General features: G+C 44.1%; 1 protein-coding gene and 1 long non-coding RNA gene across 4 annotated transcripts in view; one reads left to right on the forward strand and one right to left on the reverse strand.

Annotated features, from left to right (window-relative positions):
- Nucleotides 1-25176, forward strand: part of TSGA10 (testis specific 10) — a 360446-nt gene that overhangs the window by 297882 nt on the left and 37388 nt on the right. For all 3 annotated transcript variants that reach the window (XM_069204318.1, XM_069204316.1, XM_069204317.1), the window contains exons 16-17: nucleotides 7950-8159; nucleotides 9876-10078. In XM_069204318.1, the coding sequence (XP_069060419.1) occupies nucleotides 7950-8159; nucleotides 9876-10078 (413 nt within the window). The remainder of the gene's footprint in view (nucleotides 1-7949; nucleotides 8160-9875; nucleotides 10079-25176) is intronic.
- LOC138250014 (uncharacterized) overlaps nucleotides 1-25176 on the reverse strand; it is a 115181-nt gene that overhangs the window by 86373 nt on the left and 3632 nt on the right. The window contains exon 2 of the long non-coding RNA XR_011194881.1: nucleotides 4188-4342. This is a non-coding gene — a long non-coding RNA (uncharacterized lncRNA). The remainder of the gene's footprint in view (nucleotides 1-4187; nucleotides 4343-25176) is intronic.

The following is a 25176-nucleotide window of genomic DNA, read 5'->3' on the forward strand; positions in this document are numbered from 1 at the left end:
GAAGCCGTTCAAGATCGAGGTCTCCATCTCGTCGGCGCCGTGCGACTTGGGAGGTGAGTCCGACGGTGACTCCTCAACCCCAGAGTCCTGAGGCTTCTCCGGCGCTGTCTGTCTTTGAGGTTGTGGCACCTCAGGACAGTCCTCGATTTTCACCTGCTGCTCAGGAGTCTGATGTTCAGCAAGAACAGGTGCAACAGGGAGACCAGCAGTATCCTGCCTTCCCTGCTCCGGGAGCGGATCCGGCGGCATTTTTGAATGCCATGTTCTCTATGTTCAATGCCATGGCCCCTGCTGGTGCACCGGCTGGTCCCACGGGTCCATTGGCATTTTCATTGGGCTCCCCTGCTCCGTACAAGGTGTTGCCGTTTATGCCATTCTATCCGCCTGAGGGTACAGGACTGGCACCGATGACATCGCCTTGAGGCCCTGTGGATCCCATAACGTCGCCTTCTAGATCTATGGCGCCGATTTCATCCCCCTGTCAGCCGGCGCCGATGGTGGAGCCATGAGCATCTTCGGCGCCATCAGGATCCGTGCCAGTACCGGATCCGAGTGATGGATTCGAACGGAGTCAACCTTCCTCTCCAGTTCCATGTCAGGTGTTGAAGCCGGTGTCTTTGACGTCGGCAAATTCCATGTCGACGCCAAGGTTGGAGGCTCGACTGAGGTCACGCAGGAAGGCCTTGCATCTCTTAGAGGAGGAAGAGTATCAAAGGCAGTTGTTGGAGGAAGGAGAGATTGCTGAGCCCTTGGGAGAGTATCAAGGCCTGGAGTCAGCCAGTGGGCTGGATACTTCCCCAGAGTGGGACTTGTCTTCACCAGGGTAATTTACGGAGGAGGCAGCTTCGTTTCACACAGTGATCAGGAAGGCAGCGAACTTTTGGGAATTTCCATTGCCTGCTGCAGAAGTTAAGACGAACATTTTAACAGAGGTCCTGCATCCGTCTTCGGCTTCTGCAGACCCTTTGCTTCCATTCAACGAGGCTCTTACGGAGCCCATATTAGAACTTTGGAGGAAGCCAGTATCGTCGCCTGCTGTGAATAGGGCTGTGGCAAGGAGATATAGAGTGGTGCCTGGTGATCCGGGGTTTTTATCATGACATCCTACCCCCCCAAAAGTTTGGTGTTCAGGCCTCTTGCTCTACACGGTCTGCTCCAGGCTCCTTCCCTGTGATTCCATCAGACAGGGAATCCAAGCGGATGGAGCAATCCGCAAAGAAGACTTTCTCGTCTTGCAGCATGGCTCTCAAGGCTGCAAACGCTACCTGTGTGCTGGGTAGATATCTCCATGCCCTCATGGACTCCGCAAAGGCCATGGTTCCTGACCTACCGCAGGATGTACAGAGACCATTTGGGAAACTCTTGTCTGATGCGCAGGCTGCGGCGAAACAAATAATTCAGTCTGGCCTGGACTCTACGGACTCGGTGGCCAGGGCAATGGGTACATCTATTGCTACCAGGAGGCACGCTTGGTTGAGGTCTTCTGGGTTTTCTTCAGATGTACAGACCACTTTGTTGGATTTACCTTTTGACGGGGAAAAACTGTTTGGAGATAAAGCGGACTCTGTCCTAGAGTGCTTTAAAGATAGCCGGGCCACGGCAAAGTCTTTAGGATTGCAAGCCTCCTCTGCTCTATTTTTAGGTCCTTTCGGAGGTTCAGGGGGTTTGGACGTGGGGCAGTTTATCGAGGGAGACCCCACTCCTCGGTCCAGCAGCCTACCAGCCTCCCATATCGGTCCTTTAGAGGGGGGGAGGGTTAGGACAAGAGGGGCCACCCAGCAGCACCCTACGTCATCCTCTTCTTCTGGAGGACCACAGCAAGTGAAGCAGCCCTAGTTTTCTCCCCTTTATCGAACATACTTCTCCTGTAGGGGGAAAATTACGTCTTTTTCTCCACGAGTGGGATTTAGTTACATCAGACTCATGGGTTCTAAATATTGTGAGAAAAGGATATGCTCTCCCTCTTCAGGAGTTTCCTCTTCCCAGCCCTCCCCATTCCTTGTTTTCTTCAGAAGACCATCTCCTGTTGTTACAGCAGGAGGTTCAGGTCCTATTGTCAAAAGGTGCGGTGGAGTTGGTTCCAGAGCAGGAAAGGGGTCAAGGTTGTTATTCAAGATACTTCCTGATCCCCAAGTAGGTCGTTGGAGATCAATCCTAGACATGAGGATTTTGAATTGGTTCCTCAAACAGGAGAAATTCAAGATGCTGGCTCTAGCGCAGGTACTTCTGGCGTTGAACAAAGAGGATTGGATGGTGTCTGTCGACTTGCAGGATGCATACTTTCATATCCCTATACTCAAGTCGCACAGGAAGTATCTCCGGTTTGTGGTGGGGTCGCAACACTACCAGTTTGCGGTCCTTCCGTTTGGTCTTACTTCAGCACCTCGAGTCTTCACAAACGTGATGGCAGTGGTGGCAGCAAGTCTCAGAAGGAAGGGGATATCGGTATTCCCTTACCAGGACAATTGGTTGATCAAAGCCAAGTCTCCAGAGCTTGTGTTGCGTCACTTGCAGATGACAACTCAGTTGTTGTTCAGGCTGGGTTTTTCGATAAATGTACCCAAATCTCACCTGGGGCCCTCTCAACGCCTCCTGTTCATAGGGGCAGTACTGGATACAACATTGGATCAGACCTATCCTCTGCCTCAGCGGTTCCAGGATATTCAGGATATTCCAATGTTTCAAAATGGAGCGGTTGTTCCAGTCCTCAAGGTCTTACGCCTGCTCAGTCTGTTCGCTTCTTGCATTCTGTTGGTCACTCATGCACGTTGGCACATGAGGGCTCTCCAATGGTGCCTCCTCAGGCTGTGGTTTCAACATAAAGGGGATCTCGAGGAGTCGATAACGATCTCCAGAGACGCTGCAGTGGATTTACGATGGTGGGCTGTGGACGGCAACCTTTCTCAAGGAAGGCCGTTTTCAGTGCCTCCTCGGGTGACCACGGTCATGACGGATGATTCCACTCTAGGGTGGAAGACCAAGGGTCGTTGGTCTCCAGTGGACAGACTTTTCATATCAATCTGTTGGAATTGCGGGTGAAATGTCTGGCTCTCAAGGCCTTCCTCCCGTCCCTTCACGGTCAGTCAGTTCAGGTCCTGACGGACATCCACAGGTAGCTATTGTATCCACCAGGAAAAGCGTTACTGAAGGTAAGTAACTTGTTCTTCCTGCACATAAACGATCATTATTGGGGAATTGCTCCTATGTGTGCTACAGAATGCAGCACAAATAGAGAAAAAAATAAGGAAAAATACAAGTATTTCTCCTCGTTGCACCACTCTAATGCCACCCCGGGGAGGCGTTTGTTTTTGTTGTTGCATAGGTTTATGATTTCTCATAAATCTGTGGCAGCGTCAAAAAGCAGTGGGTGTTGCATGGATACGCCCGGAGCTACACCCATTGCACACCCTTGAGCTCCAGAAAACTGCATGGTGCGGCCTATATTTACAAGGTGGAGTTAAGCAATGAAAAGTGGCTTAACGCTGCCTTGTAAATATAGAGCAGGTACAACTCTTCCAGAACGTTGCTAAAAGTGACGCTCTGGTGGCACAAGGGCCTTGTAAATGAGGGCCATATAGCTCTGAACATTGCCCTTCTGTTTCAAGATAGCCAGTGGAGTAATTGCAGGACTGAAGTCTTGCATTCTCTTGGGTGAAGGCGGAGAAGGAGCCTTGCCGGCAGCATTTTTGATTAGTTATATTTTGCGTATGATGAATGTAGGTGAGCCAAGTGATAGATGTTTTAATTACAACTCAGATATAACCGTCACTATCATTAGGGAGTATAATTCTAGCAGCTCCTCTATTGTTTCAGAAACAAAGAACAGCCTTCAATGATTTTTAAGGTAGAGCATTTAAAACAAATTGCTACACCTTGATTAGGTCTACCACAAGGGCCTTTGGTCACAGGAAATGCAAGACAAGCATGCTAGAAAAATTAGGAGACTCAATCCTCCAGGTCACTTGAAACAGAATAAGAACATAGCTTCTCAGGCAACCGATTACATTTTAGGTGTTTACTTGGTTTGTACCTGTGGTATGCAAATACTTCCCTACTTTGTCCCAATTAGGGAAGCCGATGGTGTCTTTTGGACGGAAATCACCATTTTAATTGGGAATATAATATTTTAGTGCAGATGTCAGTAAGGGAGGCGACAGAGAGAAAAACCACAAAAAATTTTCAAATACCTTATTCAGAAAGTTACAGCACTTTGAAGGGCAAAGGGCATAATCCAATTCCAGTTATTGTGGGTTACAGAGTCTGCAGATCAGGCAAGTGCGTCACAAGTCAGGGCTTTGCATTTTGTCTTCTTTCGTAGGTCTCCATAGCTCCTTCTGGAAGGCTGAAGAAGAATCAAACAACAAAGAAATGTTAATTAGTTAGTATTCTTCTTCTATATGCCTGCCTCCCTCGTTCTTGGTAGATTCCTCTCACTACCTTCACCCTTCTGTGGACACTGGTGCTTTCAAATTTGTTTGTTTTAAGTCATTATTAGTGTTCTCTTTATAGGGAGAATGCCAACAATCTTGCTACTCTTCCCTCCCAAAGTGGTTGCTGAAGGGCTCTTTCTTCTAATGAGCTTGGTCCATGGTGGCTGTTTTTGTCTGTATCTCTGGTGGCACCTTCTCCTTTCCCCTGGCTGTTTTTAGGTCAGTCGTGGTGAGCAGAGAAGAGGGACCAAGATAGGAGCAATGTTGGGAGGATGGCTGTCCCGGGAGTGGAAGGCTCGGTACATGTGGGCTTGGTGCCTAGGAGACTGACCTTACGTCCAGATATGGATGGAGGTGCAGATGTGGGTGGGGTTAGCATGTGTGGGTTACACGGTGCTAGCAGCATGTGTATAACATATGGGTTCAGGACTCCTTGGCAGGACACTGAGATTGGAATGCATTCTGCCGGGCATGTGGCTCAGGCCACTGCCATTTCTGTGGGAAGTGGACAGAGAATGCAGCAGGATGGACATGGTCGGATACACAGATGGGTCAGATGCTTCTCTACAGTGGGTCTCCCCTGTTAGCTGAATGAACAATAGGAAGAAAGAGAATGTAAGCTTTTTGGGAAAATATTTCTCTAATGCAGGACTATTTGCCTTTCTTCATTGAGCCCTGTCAAATATTGTGATTTTGAGAGTCTTCGTTTTGCTTTTCTTAAGGAATCTGCTGCTCAGTATTGGGCATTAGGCTTTTCTTTGACAAACATAATTCAGCAATGTTCAATTCATGACCCATAACTCTAATCCTCTCCTTTTGTGGCTATGTAAATTCACTCCTAGGACGTGAAACCAAAACCAAGACACTAGATTATTTTTCTTAATTGTATAACTTAATGCACATTTTTTAGATCCTGGCCATAAATATTACAATGGTCTCAACCTGTGCAAAAAGGTAGTGAAAACATGATTATGCACAGAAATTGGCAAAGACTGAGGCAACTTGATTATGAGTGAACCTATGTTCCAGCCAATAGTTCTTGTAGTTCCAGTACACATATTGCCAATATTAGCAGCAGACATCCAGGCATTAATAGATAAATTACAGCTTTGGACAGTTAAGGTCATGGGACAGGAGGTGTAACAACTGGTTTCTTGCAGTTACTGCACTACATTGCAAGCATAGGTTCTTTTTTGGTTATATGTTCAAGCATCTCGTTTTCTGTTGGTCCACTGGCACCTACTAGATTTCTTTAAGGTTTCATCAGCTTTCACTGCAGTCAAAGGCAAAACAAGCTGGCCAGGAGTGAACTCAAGATCTTTACTGGTGTTTCATTTTAGCTGTCTTTCCCAAAACGTGCTTGTCTTCATTGATGGCAGTAAGTTGATAGTTAGTGCTAACTTGGTGTCCACATTGGGGTCAACTGGGGCACTAGACACAGAGGTGGGGTTCTGAGTGACATTTAAATTTGAAAAAATAGAATACTCATACAAGTGTGTGAGGTGCAATATTTCCATTACTCCGAAGAACCATAGAGACCTAATGCAAATGTACATTTAGGGCCTTACTTCGTGTTGGCAGATGGGTACTCCATCACAAATGAGATGGATACCCCACCCGCCTCATTACAAGTGCGTTAGGATATAATTGTACGGCATATTTTTCATGTACGTGACGGAGTACCTGTCCGTACAACTCTAGATAAGGCATGTAGTCTTTTCCTGATCTTTTGTAAAATGCTTCCTTCCTAGAGAGGATGGAGTACCCATTGGCATAACTCTGAATCAGGCCTTTAGTCCCTTCCTAATCTTTAGTGAATGTTTGCTTCCTAGAGAGGGTTTAGGAGTACTGTGGATCAGCACTTGTTGTTCCAGCTCGTTGGCAAAATTGATGTAAATTTTTTGATTGACACAAGACTGTTTTCCAGGTGGCCTTTTAATGCACTGTCATTATTATAACCATAATAAACCTGATTATCATTAGTTTTAAGGTGATTTTCAGGAAATACAGCAGATTGAGACAAGGTAGCAACTATGGCTTCTTTCAAAGTTATCAAAACCTTGGGCTCCACAGTAAAGGCAGGATTAATCAGTATGTGCGTTGAGGCCTCTCGCTTCATCTCGGAATATTACATGTGCACTAACAGTACACTTGACTGCGTCATTTAGTTTGGACAGAGACATTTTATTAATGCCTTCCTCTTCAGCAGGTGGAGGGTTATTAGGAAACATTCTAGAAGTAGCTGCTGTTGAATCACAAAGGGCACTAATCTGTTTGGAGAATTGAGTGCATGAATCACAAACTCAAAGTTTAAAGGCAAGGGCACTGAAATTGGTAGATTGAACATGTCATATTTTTATTGAATCATAAAATATATATAGACTATCAACTTAATCAGCTCTATGTGAGAGAATTAGGATCTCTCAGGAGGTGATGGGATATCCTTATTACTGTCTAGCACATAGCTCAGTTAATCCAACTTTATTTGTAGTTTTCAGATCTAATTAGTGTAGGTTTTTTACAGCATGTTTTGGAACTCCAGAAGTTACGAATCAAGTCTGTAAGTAATTCACATTCACTCCTTTTCAGATGATGTCCAAATAGTAGTAGTAAACCTTGATTGGTTTGTCCAAGATAGCTGAGATATCTGGCAACAAAAAGTAGACACTCCTCTGTTCCTGCATATAAGTAGCAATTGGCCAACACCTTGAATGTTGCCCGCTTTATACAAGACAGCTTAAAATCCAATCTTGAGTACAGATTTTGTTCTTGTACTTTTGACCCATACCTTTGCAGCCCATGAATATCAGTGATAACCAGTTCATCTCATGGAAAACTGTTTTTTTAGTAACAGTTACTTCAGCCAGACGGATAGAAGAATTGTGATTACTGTATGTTAGTGAACCTTTAAAATATTTCACCAGGATGAAGTTGTCTAGACAACCAGTCCTTTGTTTTCACCGAAATATATTTTTGTTTAACACACACATAGTGAATGCTTGGAACACCATATGTAAACCCCTCATAGATAAATAGGTGAATGGATATCGTTGTCCTGTCCTCCTGGCTAAATATGAAGGTGTTATGTTCAGGACAAGAGGTTACTATGTGGTTATGGTCTTGGACTACAGAAGGTTAATTATTTGTTTGGTTGCATGTAATTTTAAGTCTGGAATTTGTTGGGAAAAGGCTGTGTTCCTCATATGTTGTTTTTTTTTATGTTGGTTATTCTTGTGTTTTTCCTTATGTTTCAGTGTATAACATTTGGCAGCACTTTGGTAAATGGGTCTCTGTGAGGTGGTGTGGGGATATGGCCTTTGATTGACTGTATAATATCCATGTGAAATTTAACATATGTTTACTTACCTGAGCTACAGTGTTACCACATGGCTGTAATGCTTGGATTTGTTCTTAAAAAATGATTTTATAAATGTTGTTCTTGAAGTTATTCTTATTTTACTTCGTGTGCAGCATTAAAGTGGTAGTTGTATGTATTCACAATCGTTTTCCTTGTTTTAGCATCTTTCAACAGAAAACTCCTACAAGGCTCAGGTGACCTGCTTAAACAAGTCATCTGCAAAGGTTGAAGAAGAGCTGCAAAAGTTAAAGTCTGAAAAAGTCTCTCTCCTCAGTGAACTAAGTTCAACGCGGGAGCTCTGCATAAAACTCGACTCCAGCAAAGAAGTGGTAAATCGGCAACTAACCTCGAAAGCACAGGATGTGGAAAGGGTATGTCAAAAGTGTCACTTAACATGAGCAGTAATTGTAAGAGGGCCCGCTTAATCTTTCAATCTACTGAATTAAGCCCCTGCAGGAGGGTACAATTTTAATAAAGACCTTATTCTATTCTACAACTGAAGCTAACTGTAGGTAAACACCATGTGCCGTGCTTTTCACTAATGGATTGTGGCTATAACAGAGTAAACTGATAGGCAGAACACTATGTTTAGGTATTATTGTTAATAAATGTTTAGTGTTAATCGATGCGCACAGTCTACTGGTGTAAGGAAGTCACACCTGCTAGTGAAGGAACTCTTAGTCAAACATAAGCCTCTCAGTTTCATTCTCTTTGAGCTGAATGTTACTGACATTTACCTATTCTTAGGCAGCGGCAATACAATTTTGGAATTAAGGAAAGAGTGTCTATCTTCTGTGATCTTAGAAAATATCTAGGTATTGTCGGTGTACGTTTGTATGCCAAAGTCAGTTCTGGAAGTGAGAAAGTGGAGACAGCACTATTATGCATTCTAACCCACAAGAGAAAGATTGAGTTTAACTGTGAAATCTAAAAGAAAGAAAGGCTTGTAACCAAGCATTTGGATGAAAATAGGCACTGGTAGTTGAAGAAAGGTTTTCCGGATGAAAGGATTGGTCCACACTGTTAAAATAATCTCTAAGATCAAAGAGGACTAATTGTTCTCTCTGACCTTATTTAATATTACTAGCAGCACAATCTCACAATCCCAGTAGAACTGTCTCCGTTCCTTGGCCTGGTCTGAAACCAGACCTTTAAGGATTTCCCAGAACCTTCTGACACTTTAAGACGAGTGGCTACTCATCAACCAGTCTTTGCAGTTAAGCATGTTGTAACCCACCTCTCCCTTCTATATGCACTCTACCGAAAAACAATCATTGAGTGATTACAGACACATTACAAAAAATAAGTACATTCAAATAAAAAGTGTTTATTTAAAACTGTTGCCAATATTGAAGTGATTTATTGAACTTCATACTTTTTCTGACAAGAGATACACACCACATTTTACAGTTGAAATGATGCAAATGCAGTCTCTTACTCAACACTTTGCCTCCAAAGTATATGTAGTTCACTAGCATGCCTCTTGTATACTTGCACCATTACTTCCATTTTGAACTGTGAGCTCTTCAGTTAGGTTAGGGCTAAGGCTGTTTTGTGGCCTTCTATTGCCATGTCTCTACCTACTTTTTCTGCCCCATATTTTCTGTTAATATTATATATTGAATGGGTGCTCGAGCTGCCCTTCACCTAAAGATTTTTCTAAGTAGAAATCTTGTGCATTTCAACATAGGTGGGCTGAGACATAAGAGTTTGTGCAGGTTATTTTGCTCTCTTCAGTCATACAGCCCACTGCTTTCCCCGTGTGCTCCATATCATCTAGCTTATATCGCACGTAGGACCATAGAAAGGGGATTCATGGGCAGCCCCTTGCGCATATGCTTGATTGAACCTGAGCTTAGGCTGGGCCACACATGTGCTCTGTCTCATCTTTTCAATTGTAATACCTCTCCCCGCTGATCCATTATGTCTAAATAGGTATTAGTGATTGAGGCCACAAAAGTTACTGTGATGAACGGATATATTTTAAATAAAAGCCTTGATGCTTTTTTGTTATTTACATTACATTTGCTTAGTTCTGGTAGAGGTTTTGGTGAAGTAACTAGGTTTTCTACCCTTATGTCATGCAGTTGCAGAAAGAACTGGCTTCTGCACATTCAGAAATAGAGCTCATCAGGAAACAGCTGGGAAGTGAACGAATCTCCATGAAAAACCTGGAGTCCTTACTTGTTTCAAACCAGGAAAAGGAATTCCAGGCACAGGTGATTACCCAGGAACTGGATTCTGAAATTGAGCACCTTAAAGAAAAACTGGCCCAATCGGAAAACAAACTGTGAGTAGTGCAAAAGCCAAGATGTAACTTTATTAATACACACTGCATACATTGAATGTCTTTGTGTAACTTTTCATGTCAAGATCAGCAATTGTGAATGTTAACTTGATTGAAGTGCCCTGTGGAAACATGGAAAGTGCTGAATTCCATGATTGTACAGTCTTCCCAACATCAATTTTAGTTTTCAAATCTAGGAAAGAAAGGCTATTGGTGTGAACCTTAGGTAGGGATCCAATCCATTGATCCATGTGATAAAGCTGGTTACATTATCTGCTGAGTCTCACCATATGGCCAAGATCTCATCTATGTATCTGTGCCATAGTGTTAACTGTTCTTGTATGGGTTTCCTTCTGCATACACACTGTTGCTCTCAAATTTATTCATATACAATCCTGCCAAACGTGGAGCAAAGATACTCTCCATGGAAGCACCTTGCATTTGGAGGTGAACAGTATTCTCAAATCTGAATAAACTTCTCTTCAAAACTAAAGGTGCACACAATATGATGAAGCTGACTGGGGTGTTGTAGTTCTAATCTGTGTTCATTAGGAGTTCTTCGATCACACTTAGTCTCTCATCCTGCGGAATGCTGGAATATTATGCTCCCATGTCGAGAATGTTAATCATTCTTGTGTTGTCTTCCTAATTTAGGGTTTCTATAAGATTAGTTTAGCTTGTTGGAAGGATATGTGACATGCCGTCGAAAGTGTCCTGCTGCCTTTTTTGATTATTGTGTTTATGTTCCCTTGCTTGTTCATCTCCCATTGTGTACTCCCCAGAAACAAGGCTGGCATCTCATTCCATCTGAGACTTTGCCTTCTCTCCAGATCTCACCATGCCAGTCTATGTCTCCATATTCCATAACCACCATGATACAGCCACATCACTACCAAGATTGGCATTGCTTGCTGTACACAGTCTCTGGCTCATCTCACACCAAGCCACCACAACCCCTCTTCAATCACTGCCAGTGGACTGGTGCTGTTGTTTGCCTCCTGTCAATTCCAACTATAGGAGCCCCTCAAATACTGGGGTTTATGCAGAAATCTTAAACTCATAGGAAAGAAAACAAAGGCTTCCACACATCTCACTTAATTATCAAACCATAAGTTAACATGAAACCTATTCTGTGGCTACTTCTTTACCCTATAAGGAGAACATTTCATTTTTATAATAAAAAGGAACTACCCAAATCACCTAAAACCATAAGAAATGAAACCTCATTACAAACGTAATACCGGTCTTATCCAAATGAAAGAGAAACTCCCTAAATCCATCAAATAACACTTTTAAGCAAGCACTAATATTATAAATAGAGAACAGCAATAAAAGGGTCAGCATTCCATTAGTGAGAGGATGAGTGTTCCGCTACTTTGGAGATTTTAACTCCTTATTTCTGCTGAATGGAAATAGTAACGCACATACTGTGAGCCTCTGGTCTTGACATAAAATCAGCTAGCCTGGAAAATGGAAGCTAACAAATATGTTTTTGTAAATACCAGTATTTTAAAAAGTTAGGTCTAAGAGGACTTTCATGAAAGGAGGCTTGTTGATTCTAGGTCATCGGGTGCAGATTGCTGAGACAAGGTACTGGTTTTTGTATTAAAAATATATGGTGAAGTAGAATGTCTTTTTTGTAGGTAGTGGTAGATCCACCTGAGATTACATTTTTTGAGGCATGGTGTACAGGTTTGGGGAGTTTTGCTTGCAAGAAAATTAGGTTTTTACAGATGGTGCAATAATTGACTGGGAGCCAACGAAGAGCAATGAATAGTTATAACCTTTCTTCTGCCATGCAATCCTTATGAACTTTCTGATGATGATAAAGTTTGTCTAAAGAGCCCAGCACAAATCTTTTCCCCCTTCTTCCTGTGTGTCTGATTCTTGACAGCCAACCAGATTTTGGGTCAGTGAGTCATAATGTTAGACCTCTACCTGGTAGGCTGAGGTAGGAGTGTGGCCACGATGCGTTATGGCCAGATAAGACACCAACAACAGCCATGTGAGGAGAGATTCTATCATGGTGAAGCAAAGACTTTACATTTTGGTAGAATGGTCTGTGGTAAATGGCTTGCTCGTAGTAAGTGATTGGGGTTTGCTGGAGGTTAAGGGATTGCATAAACACAAATGTTAGTTTATAGCAAAGAATTATTACATTACTTACTGGTAACCTTCATTAACTCACTGCTGCATCAAGGACTACAGAAGCAAATGTTTTCTCTGACGCCTTACCTAAATCAAGTCTATAATGGTTAACAAACATTTGAGGGTTTGACCGTGTTGGTGCAGGACAGATTTTAAGCAGGGAAGAATCCCCCCTTCCCCCCCACTCAAGCCTCTGCCCAGGAAGCAAAAGTTGATCTGGTAGAGCAAGCCTAAACAGCCTCAACATTAGCTGATATGTAACCATGGATAACTTCCCCAGGTTACAGATCAACGATGTTTCACCCATCTGCTAAGAGTAGGAGTTGAAATTATCTTACCTTTATTAGCAGCCCCATAAGAACCAAAAGAGCATTTGAAAGCCTAAAATATTTGATACGCTCAATGTATGTCAATAATGCCCTATTGACATCTACAGTAGTAGATGAATTGTCAAAAGAATCAAAAACTGGTAACAATCTCCTGAGAAAGGGGGAATTTGGATGAATTCTACAGAACACACTTAGGGCCTAGTCTTAACAGTAGGCTATCGGGGAACAATTGTAAATTCAGATAAGACAATACTAAGGCTCCCAGTTCACCTACTGTTCTAGTCGATGTTATTGCAAGAAGGAGTAACTCAGCTGATTGTAAAAATGTGAACATAATCTGTGGTAGTCCCTTCAGGATGTTAGATTCCAAGAATGGATAGGATTAGGGAACACCAGTTTCCTGAGTCTGGAAACTCTTCAGGAGATGAGTCACTAATGGAGCTATAGTAGTTAGATCAATCAGCAAACTCCTGAAATGCCTTATTGCAGCCGATTGGGCAGATAATGTAGCCAGGGCATTGCCTTTAAAAATTCTAAAATCTCAAATGGATCAACAGAACTTGAATTAGAACATTTTTTTAGCACCAATTTGAGAAAGAATTCCAGTGTTGTGTTTGTTATATGATTGCAAAGTGGAAGGCTTTCTTGAAGATTGGATGTCTAAAGCTACTTACTTAGAACATCCTAGACACTCTAATACGACCCTCTCAACTTAGGGCTTCATTTACGAGGCCTGTGGTGCAGGGCAGCACAGCAAGTGCCTTTCTACACCACCCTGCACCACAAGGAAAGGGTAGAAATAGGCCATATTTACAAGATACAGTGTATTTCTGACCTCTCCCCATGTGCTGGCGAACAAATTGATGCGTAGCGCCAATGCAGGCACCCTTGCCCCATGGTGCAAGGGTGCCTGCGCTGTGGGGATAATTGTTTTTGTGCAGGAAGGGACATCTTCCTGCGCAAAAACCATAACAAGAGGTGTTTTCGTCTTTGAAAAAAAATGGGGAGAAATAAGGATATTTCTCCCTGTTGCATCACCCTTATGCTACCCCTGAGGTGGAGTAGGAACCTGACGCATTCCCAGACTTGTAAATCTGGGAAAGCATCTGATTCCTTCAGGTTCCACCAGTGTTGTGTGGGAACACCTCGAGCAACACCCATGGAGCGTCCCTTTCATGCAGTGTTATTCATGAAAGGGATCCATATTTGCAAGGCTATGAAAAGCCATGCAAGGTGACTTTACGCAGCCTTGTAAATATGGGCTGGCACACTGTGTCACCGGAGCGTAAAAAATGATGCTCTGGTGGCACAGTGTGCCGATAGGGCCTCGTAAATGAGGCCCAAGGTTTTCCAAGATAGGCTGGGAGATTGTAGAGGGGGAGGATCTGATAAGTTCCTCTGCTGCCATCTGTTGTAATTGAGGATGTAGGAAACTGGGTTTTTGTTGCAGTGCCCCCACCCCCATACACGTTTTGCTCCCTTTTTAGCTACTAGATGCTGGTTTTCAACTCTTGACAGTGCACCACGGCCTGCTAACCACACATCAGTGTCAGTGCTCTTTCCTTTAAAACAAAGTATGTCTAGTTGTTTTACAATTGGCACAGGACTTTAGAATCTCTGTACGTTTCTGTAAGTCCCTAGTAAATGGTACCCCTGATACCTAGGGTATGGGTACTAAAGAAGGTCCCTAAGGGCTGCAGCATATCTTATGCCACCATAAGGGACCCACACACAAATTGCACTCAGTCTGCCACCACAGACTGCGTGTCACGGTGGAAGCCGTGAATGAAAACACAACATGACACACTCATTGTGTACCATCCCAAAGACATTGCATGTATTATATGTAAGTCACCCCTACAACAGGCCTTAAGAGCCCTAAGGCAGGATGCATAATAATACTTGGATGGGCATGTCTGCATGAGCAGATATGCCCCTGTCATGTCTAGTTATTTTGCTAGATATTGCAAGTGAACAGGGAAGCCATCTTAAGGTCTGTACCAGAAATTTCCTTCTGGTAGAAAAATTATTATTGTCCAAAGAGTTACCATTATGAACATCTCTACCACTAGGAACTTGTTCAATTATTTGAAATCTAATATTGGATAAAAAGTTCCATCTTGTTTAAGAACCATAAAAAGGATCGAATAGAAGCCTTGGTGATGCCAGTCTTGTGTAGCAGAACTCTATTCAGAGGGCCCCCAGATCACGCAGGGGCTACTGGGTCCAGCTGCGGGGGCTGAGGCATTTCACTCCTAATGTCCTGGGCCCTGACCTACTTTGGACTCTGAGCAACTGGGCCAAGTACCCCTCTTGTACGTGACTTAGAGGATAGTGTTGCGTGAGTAGTCCAAATCTCCCTCAGGGTAGAGGTGTGGATACATATTAGTGAGCACAGACTTACAACTCAAAGTCTCAATGTGTGCAACAGCAGCAATAAATCATTGTCCAGCCAAATACTCACTTTTATAAAAGAGAAGGATTGTAGTTCTACTGCATACCACACAAAGGAAAAATACTACATTCACTAACAGTTACACAGTTCTCCCCTAATGTCTGGGCTCTAGTGTTTCTCTAGCTGTTCCCTATCCCACTCAGTCCTTCCATTCAGTATTGGTGACATCCAGGGTATTCCCCATTAGAAGTCTGTATGTCAAGAGCCTACTGTGACTCTGATTTAAAGTCAAAAGTGTTTCAGCTCACATGCGCTTCAATTAGCAGCAAGTTCCCCCGGTGCTGTCAGGCCCAAAACAAGTCTTATCTGCACCAGCAGGAGAGAAACTTTCAAAGTCATAAAGTGCGTGCTGTCTGTAGGCGCTCGCGTCCGGTTCTGCCCAGTCCAGTTCCAGCCCAGGCCGTACACAGACTCAGATGCTGCACACGGCTGGTGCAGGCTTTCTTCCTCGCAGTCACCAATACAGCCTCTGGCTACATTTTTTTAAAGGTTTGAAAACTCCTAACATCCAGTTTCGTCAGTTGGTTTCTTTGCCCTCAGTCACCCAATTCCAGATTTTAGACTTCTCAAACATAAATAAGTTGACAAAGTGGGATGTCACTATGCAAACCTCCAGCAGTAGTGGAGTGCTCCAGCCAGTCTGGTAAGTCCTGCAGCTGTGAGGCCAGTTACTACCACTCAAAATCAGTGGCATCAATTCCCCCCTCATTTTGGGGATGCTTAAAGAGTATTCAGTTTAATTCTAGGGTGAGCACAAGGCTTTAATAGGTCTGTCAGCAGTTTATCTGTAAAATGGACTTCGGTAGCACCGGCATCACTCTCTGAAAAACATGGAGACATATTGAGAACATTTTCACCAGTGTGATTGGCCATTAGCGATATAGATTTTTTTCCTTTCCAAAAAAGGAATTGAATGCCTGCTCTATATTGCCCATTAGGCATTCATTATTCATGGCAGTGTTGGATTCCCAGATTAAGCCTAATAACCACATATATAATGACTTTGGGTTACCATTACAGTCAATGCACCAACAGTCCTGTTGGGCCAGGGTTTTTAAGAAGGAACACAGGTGATTTTGCCTAGGTTGTCGTAGGTCCAGATGGGTATTTCATGCAATTTTAACAAAAGTACACTGGGTTCTTGTTAAACAAATCCCCAGTGCCAGATCTTGTTCCCTAAAACTGCATTTGTTCCCCATTTGGCAATACCTTGTGCACCCTTGTAAGTACCTAGCAAATGGTATCCCTGGAACCTAGGTCATGGGCACTAAGGAGGGTCCCTAAAGGCTGCAGCATGTATTTTGCTACCATAAGGGACATCTCACCACACTCATGCAGGCTGCCATTTCAGGTTGCATGCCATGGTGCAGACAAAAGTGAAAACAGAACATGGCACACAAGTGTTTGCCATGCCTGCAGACACTGCATGCAATATATGTAAGTCACCCCTACACCAAACCTTACAGCCCTAAGACAGGGTGTATTGTGCTGCATGTGGGGACATATCTGCATGATCAGATAGGCCCATGTGATGTCTAAGTCAATTGGTAAGACATTTCAAGTGAACAGGGAAGCAATCTTATGGTATGCACTGGGCACAATGGTCAAAACAAGTTTCCCAACTAAATAATGTCTTCACTGAAACCTATGGTGTTTGGTATCCAACGTCTTGTGTTAATAAACCCACACTGATTCCAGCGATGGGCTTACTAATACATGCACCCAGAGGGTACCTTGGAGTCACCCCAGACACCTACTAGTCCTGTAGTGTGCTGGCTGCTTGGTGCAGTCCAGCCTGCAACTAAAGGCACGCTTCTGACCCCTTAAGAGGTCAGGAACAATGCCTGCTCTGGCAATAAGTGTTTACACCTCCTCCGGCAGAATGGCTAGGAAATCTGCATACCAAGGCCAGGGACGTCAAAGTCCCTGCTGCTTTTGATATGCAACCCCAGCATCCCCCAGACTTTCAGGATGCCACCCCCTGCCCTGAGGCTCATTTGGCGCCAGGACAGGCAGGAAATTAGCTATGCTAGGAGGTGTGGAGTACACCCAGGTCAGACACGCCCCTAAGGTGAGCTGCCTGATGTGCCCCATGCTAGGAAAATTCCACCATCTTGGTGAGGGCAGAATTAGGAACTCTGGGACAGGATTATGCCCACTCTCTACAGGGGGTGGTCATATAGGTCGTGTAGTGACCCAGAGGGTCAGTAGCCCATTGGCTACTATTCTTCATTCTCCTTAGTGCCCCCAAATCTAGTATTTAGGGTAGCCCCTGGCACCAGAGAAACAGATTTGACTGACTTCAGATGATGAAGGACACTGAAGAGCTGCAAAAAGCAAGAACTGAGGAGCAGGAACTGTGTTGGTGCCGAAGCCACCAACCAGAGTGGCCCAGCTGGCCTGTTTTGCCGCATCTCCAGGACGTCATCTGAAGCAAGTACCTCTGTCTACCACAATACGACACCTCAAAGCATCTCTGCACCGGAGCCCCACAGCTCGAATCCAAGTGAATTGACAGTGTCCCTAACAGCCAGATTCCCCCAAGATCGGAACTCACCCTTGAGTTCTGCTGGACTGGACTCCCAGTCCCTGACTGCAGCCTGTATATGCAGGGCTCCTCAGGACCGGGTGCCTCTGACCGCTGTGACCCGCCAGACCAAAGACCACTGCATATGAGCCCCACAGCCCGAGTCCAGATCAACCGACTGTGCATCCAAGCTCCAGAGACCCTAAAGACTCGAGCCCCTCTTTGGGTTTGAACCAAGTGGACCCTCCAGTCTCCTCCTACAACTTATTTTTACAGGTACCATTTCCCATTGACCCCAACGGCTGACAACACAAAAAAGCACCTCTGCACCCGAACGCCTCAGAGCTGATGAGGGGACCTGTTGGTGCTGCCTTGGACTACGGCCCCTGTCTTACCTTAAATCCTGAAGAACAGTCCTGTAAGTAGTTGACAAGTCCAAGATCCTATGCAGTGTGCGTTTTCCCCATAGGTTAACATTACCAAAAACACAATATTGTCTATTTGAATGCTGAAAACTATCTTGAGACGTACTTACCTGATCATGAAGGTTCTTGCACCCACAATAATATAACAATATGTGTTATTTTTATAAATTGGTGTCTGATTTCTTTATTTAGTGTGTCTCATTTTTTGACTGAGTGTCTACAACAAATGGCCCAACACTCCGTTTTGATTAGCCTAAGCTGCTCGACCACACTACCACAAAAGAGAGCACCTGGGATTTTTAGAGAAAGCCCTGTAAACCAATAAGGGTTACACTTCATTTTAGTGCACGATCTAGAGAGCCAGCTTCTTGCACATAGCACCCCTCATTGTTAGTCAATAAGTGGATGTTTACTCTTGCACATTCACAAGAGCTTCTTCCAGCTTCTCCTTAGTCAGAGTAGTGTCCAGGTGTTCTTTCATGTTATCGGGTACCTTCAGGAAACAACTCCTACTTAGATACACTTTACCCGATCAGGGTATGGGGTCAGTATAGTTCCTTGAGGTATCTACAGAGCACTCCATGATAGAATCCTGGGTGTTCATCAGTTACATGATGCCAACATTTTCGTGTAAGTCCATACTAATTTAGTTTATTTTATAGGGTGACCTTGGTGGCCTTAATGGCTTCCAGGACAATTTGTAAAAGGGCACCTCTGTGCCTACAACACCAGGTGGTAGCACCCCAGTTTTAGATTCCAGGGGGTTTCCATAGTTATGTATTGTGCAATCATATTTCTCTGTGCACTTTGTCCTTGATCATGTTCGCAAGTGAATAGTATCTCTGATGTGGCCTTCCAGTGTGAGGGTATATGATTCAGTTCGCCAATCAGAGAGGTTTGTCCCCTGTAAGCGCCACAGTGAAGTCTCCCTTTTTCCATCTAGGGTCGCCACAGAGCTACAGATTGTGCTGTGCCAAGGCAAACAAGCCGTTAATAAAGGTATACCCATTTTTATCACGGATCCATGACCACCCCTCCCCACCTCCCTCCCCCCCTTGGTTTCCCCTAAAGGCTCCACATGACAGCAAATTACAGCAGAGTGAAGCAGGGACCCCTGGTCTGCTGATCGGGAGCATACACCTTCACAGCACATCAACTGTTTATCTCCTTTGGAATCTCATCTGCCACCCCGCACCATCTGGACATTCTCGAGCACAGAGTGGGCATGCAGTTCAAACCCCACAGTCATCACTGAGCTGTGCAACAAAGTCTCTGCCTCGAGCACAGAGCTCTGTAGTCAAGGTGCTCCTGGTGCCATCTTGTCAGTTTTTGGCAAGAGAATGGGTCCTGGCTTCTCAACAGATTTCAACAGCAGTAACACCTTCAGAGTCAGACACCAGTTACAGTTGTGATAGCTACATGCTGTAATTCACAGGTGAATGTTCGTATTCAGTGGGTGAGCCCGGTGGTGCAGGATAAATTGAGGATTGTACTGGGACTTCGAAGCTGTGAAATTTCACCTCATTTTGGCCATGTACCATGCCGCCTAGATAGTATGTTTTTTTTTTTGTTCATATAAACATATTGTATATATCTGAGGACCAACATAATATGAGTGTGACAGGCAAAATATCTGTTATTGGTGAAATAAGCGCAATTGTTAACACAAAGTCTAGCATAGCTCATCGTTATTTTCCTCCTTTCTGGATAGACAAGAATATATGGTCACATAGGCATTGCCTGTTGGAAACATGAAAAGCCCTACGGCCATACCAGTAGGCATTTAAGGGGATTAAAACAAATCCTAATCTCATCAGCTATTTTTTCATGTCCTTGCCAAGGGGTGGTGAGAGATAGATCGGGAGTGCCCCTGGATCATTACAGTGTTACTGCCCAGGCTCTGTGTGCCTGTTTCTTCAGAGCCTGCACATTCTGCTCCCTCAATTTTAGTTTTGCTTTTTTAACCAACAGCTTCTATACCAGAGCTGCTCGGTGGTCACTTGCATTCAGTTCTGTGTTTAAGTAACTGTGCAAACTCATCAGTGGTTTATTTATTACTTCCTAGATTGCATGTTTTAGTGTATCGTTCTTGTTTGGCTTTAAAGCAGGAGGCTAAAAATGTTGCCTTTGGTATCAAGATCTACGAAGACAGGCATAATTCTAGCCAAATTTGGGCCTGTGAGCTTCAGTCTGGTAGGGAGAAGACTCTTCTATAATAAGTGGATTGCACCCTTTCCAGCCAATTTGCCAGCTTGTCTCTGAATATCATTGCTTCATAAGCAATTGTGGGTAGAAGCTTCCAACATATCGCCTTCAGGAGTGGCCTTAAATCTGGATTCACCAGTGTTCAAGTGCACCCTCTGAGCCACTCCAGATTCCACACAGCAGACATACGTGACAAGGCCCTCTGATTAATACACTCCTTCCTAACAGGTGGAACGCAGAGAGTCAGGCTCCCGCCACACTTGTCAGAACCTACAGAGATCATCTGTGGAGTACCCCAAGGATCCTCATTGAGCCCCACGCTGTTCAACATCTACATGGCCTCGCTCTCGCAAGTCGTCAGGAACTACAGTCTGAACATCGTTTCCTATGCTGATGACACCCAGCTGATCATCTCTCTAACTGAAAACCCCCTCAATGGGCAAGAAAAACTTCCCAGACGGGATGGAAGCAGTTGTCGCCTGGATGAAGGAGAGCTGCCTTAAGCTGATCTTCGACAAGACCGAGATCATCATCCTGGGACCATCCTCCTCAGCTTAGGACAACTCCTGGTGGCCCACAACACTTGGCAGCTACCCCCACAGACCATGCACGCAACCTTGGCGTCATCCTCGACTCAGCGCTCACCATGACACCATGACAAGGCAGGTCAACTCCATCGCCTTCACCTATTTCCACATTCTTCAACTCCTACAGAAGATCTTGAGATGGGTCCCAAGCATCTGCTGCAAAACCGTGACACATGCCCTGATCACAAGCAGACTTGACTATGGCAATTCCCTCAATGCAGAACCACCAAGAAGGACCTGAGCAAGCTACAAGAAATCCAGAACACTCCCGCCAGACTCATCCTGAACATCCCCCGCTGAGAACACATCACAGGACCCCTGAGAGAACTCCACTGGCTCCCTGTCGAGAAGAGGATCAATTTCAAACTCCTCGTACATGCCTACAGGGCCCTCCACAACCTTGGACCCAGCTACCTCAACCACTGCATCACCTGGTACTCCCCTGCCAGACCTCTTCGCTCCTCCCAGCAGTCGCTCACCACCGTACGCTGCATAAAGAAGTCCTCTGCTGGAGGAAAATCGTTCACCTACCTTGCGGCAAAATGTTGGAACACCTTACCTCTCCACCTCAGACAGTCGCCACCGTTATCTCAATTCAGGAATGACCTCAAGACCTGGCTCTACGACTGAAACCTGAGGACATAACCCACAGCCCCTTGAGACCCTGTGAGTGAGTAGCACGCTCTAAAATTACTTATTGATTCACCAGTAATTTCTGTAATTTATGAAATGCCTATGTCAGAGAATTTGCTGCCACCTGCTGGGCTTAACCATATCCCCAAGTACTTGTAGGTGGCCACAATTTCAATAGCATTGCACTCTGTGTGTTGATCATGACCTTCGTTTTTGTTACGTTAATCTTCAAATTGTTGACTTTGTAATAGATGGCAAGTGCGCTGAAGCATTTCTGTAGGCCTATCGTGTCTTTTTTTTATTTTTTTATAAATTTATTTTTATTGGAAAGGAATCATAAAGCAACTGTACTCATACATCATTTTGCACCAAATATAGGAATTCAAAAAAAAAAAAACAACCTAAATAAACGAGAAACTATACATCCCAACTTATCTAAAAGGGGGGAGACTTCCAGATGACTAGGTGGGGGGCGGGAGAGTCTGGGTTTAGTTGAACATTAATCATTAATGAGCCAGGGTCCAGTCCTGAAATGGCCCCCATATTGCCTTCCCTTTATTCCTAGCACGTCTCCCCTTGCGTTCGTACAGTGCTATCTCCAAATGATATACAGACAGCAATCTACCCAGCCATTGCTGCCGAGACGGAGGTCGTACGTTCAACCATGCAGAAGATATACATATTCGATACACTGCCATGGCCACAAAGATAAATGCTCTATGAGATCCCCCTACTTCTCCGGCGACCCCTAAGACCATGGTTTCGGGGGTAAGAACCAAATCATATACCAAGACACCTTTCAGGACAGATTGAATACCATCTCTCAAAGCCGTTAGTTCCCCACATGTAGCCATCATATGTACAATGTCTGTTCCATACATCCCACATCTCGGGCAATTAATTCCTGATAAGCTCCCCCATTTGGCGAGATGAGCTGGTGTATGATACAAGTCGAACATGGTCTTATAATGCTGTGCTTGCAGCGAAGAGGAGAGTAAGATAGTATGTCCCAATTCTAATGACCTTATAAGGTTATTGCTCCCATCAGCTAGCTTTTCTCTACACCTCTCACTATACTTCTCTAAGTCGTCAGGCTGTTCTGCCAACAATAATGGATAAATCTACCTGATTGCTATGTTGGGGTTAGCCAAGATATCATTAAGCAGTTGATTACTTCCAAATCCCTACACACCACCTGTTTTTCTTGCCAGGAAGTCTCGTATCAGTAGATATTTGAAAAAGTCCCTTCGCTCTAAGCCATACTGCTCCTGTAGATCCCCAAACGCCTTAACCCCAAAATTGTCGAAAAGGTTCCCTAACCTCTCTATGCCTAGGGAGACCCAGTTTGCCATATAGCTATCCTTAAATATTTTGGGGAGCAATGGATTATTCTCAATTATGGTATAATAGTTATATCTGCCGAGTCCTTTCTTTTTTTGCCACAATCGCCAACATTTATAGGCCGCCTCTAGTACCTTATATCGAGTTTTCTTATAATATCCAGGTTCATGAAATGTTACCAAACACCCGTTGGTTGCTGTTCCTACCTGCAATTCGTAAATATTAGGGCAGTCCTCTACCGCGGTCCCTACTTTCTTAGAACCCCATAATGGGCGCATATACTGAAAAGCTGCTGCCATTTGGTATAATTTTATATCCGGTAAGGACCACCCCCCCCCCCCTTTCTTGCGGTAGAGACATAAATTTACTTGCTCTTCTACACTTGCTGTATGCCCAGATAAATCTCATAATCACTCTATCTATTTCCTTAAATCTAAGATTTGTAAAGCTCAATGGTACAGCACGAAACAAATACAACAGTTTAGGGAGGAAGATCATTTTCACCATATTGCACCTCCCCATTATAGTCATATGTAGATTATTCCATCTGCACATATCTTTTCTGGCTTTCGCGAGTATGGGATCCAAATTCAGATTAATAATCTCTACTACTTTTGATGTAATATTTATACCCAGATACACTGCGTGATCCACCCTCCGAATATCCTGGGTACTCGTATATTGATTAGTCAGTAGCTGCGTTTTAGCTCTATTTAACAGATATCCAGACAATCTTCCAAATTTCCTCGTCACCTCTTCAACCTCTCTCAACGCCGAATCAGGGGAGGGAGTTAGTATAGCTATGTCATCCACATATGCTAGGACTTTTGTATCCCATCCCTGCCTACGTATCGGTGGAATCCTGCTATTCTCTTCCAACTGTCTAAGCAGGGGATCTATATATAAAGCAAACAGGAGCGGAGAACATGGGCATCCCTGCCTAGTACTTCTCCTGACCTGGATACACTCGGATTGTCCTCCCATTAATTGTATTCTCACTGCCGGTGACCTATATAAAGCCCTTACTGCTTTAATGAATTTCTTCCCCAGTCCATAATACTCCATTACATACCACAGGTAATTCCAGTTCACCCGGTCAAACGCCTTCTCTGCATCTAATAATGCAACTGCCATAGGTTCCTCTGCCACTTCCGTAGCATCGAAGAGCGCAACAACTCTTCGAATATGATTGGTGGTATCCCTACCCGGGACAAACCCATGTTGCCTAGGAGTTACTAACTTCTTAATCACCAAAGATAATCTAGCGGCCAATATTTTTGAGTATTTTTTAACATCACTGTTGATTAATGTGATCGGCCGATATGAAGCCGGATTTTGTGGGGCTTTCCCTTTCTTCAGGAACATCACTATGTTGGCCATATCCCATGATGGTGGGGTTTCCCCTCCATTCTGAACCTGAATGAATAGCTCTCACATCACCGGGAGCAGCAGTACTTTAAAAGTTTTATAAAACTCTAAGGGGATCGAATCAAGTCCTGCGGCATTCCCGGTAGCGAGTTCACTCAATACCTTGTCTATTTCCAGGGTGTCTATCTGATCTCCCATATATAGACGACCCCCCTCAGAAAGCCTATCAACCTTATTGGAGTATTAGAATTCCAGCATTTCTTTATCCGGGAATACGGATGTATCATTATATAGTTCCGTATAATATCTGTGAAACACCTTCCTGATTCCATCCACATCTGACACTATAAGTCCTTGCCAATTTCTAATCTCTCTAATGACCCCAGATGCTGTTTTCTGACTTGCCCTTATTGCTAGCAGGCGTCCGGATTTTTCTCCATACTCATACCCTTGTGAGCACTGCACCAGGTATTTCTCCGCTATTCTTTGTGCAATACCCTCGTTAATTGCTGCTTTAGCTATAGCGACTTCCTCCTGAGCCCTATTTATATCCACCCCTGTTTCTATAGCTATAATCAGTTGTCTTTCTGCTGCCCTCAGCTTCATATGTAAATCTTTTATTCTGCTTTGGGAGTTTTTCTGCCTTTTAAGACTGAAACTCAACGTTTCCCCTCGAATTCCTGCTTTTAGGGTATCCCAAACTATCTCTGCTGGAGCTGATCCCTGGTTAAACCCCAAGAATTCAACTATCCACTTTCTCATATACTCACAATATTCCGGGTCCTTAAGGAGCACTCTTTCAAATGTCCACCTCCTAACTTTCTGCTCAAGCCCATCCAATTCCAAATCGAATACTGAGGGGTTATGATCTGATATAACCCGCGGATACAATTCCATCCTTCCATTCTTTAATAATTCAGGAGATATAAAAAAATAATCGAGTCGTGCTAACTTCACGTGGGGGGCCGAGTAATAAGTATATTCAGGGTAAGGATTACATAATTTCACCCAAGCATCCACCAATCCTAATTCTTTCTGGATGCCGACCATTGCCTTATATACCCCCGGTTTACGCCCCTGGTA

The sequence above is a fragment of the Pleurodeles waltl genome, chromosome 8 (assembly GCF_031143425.1).
Source record: "Pleurodeles waltl isolate 20211129_DDA chromosome 8, aPleWal1.hap1.20221129, whole genome shotgun sequence".
NCBI lineage: Eukaryota > Metazoa > Chordata > Amphibia > Caudata > Salamandridae > Pleurodeles > Pleurodeles waltl.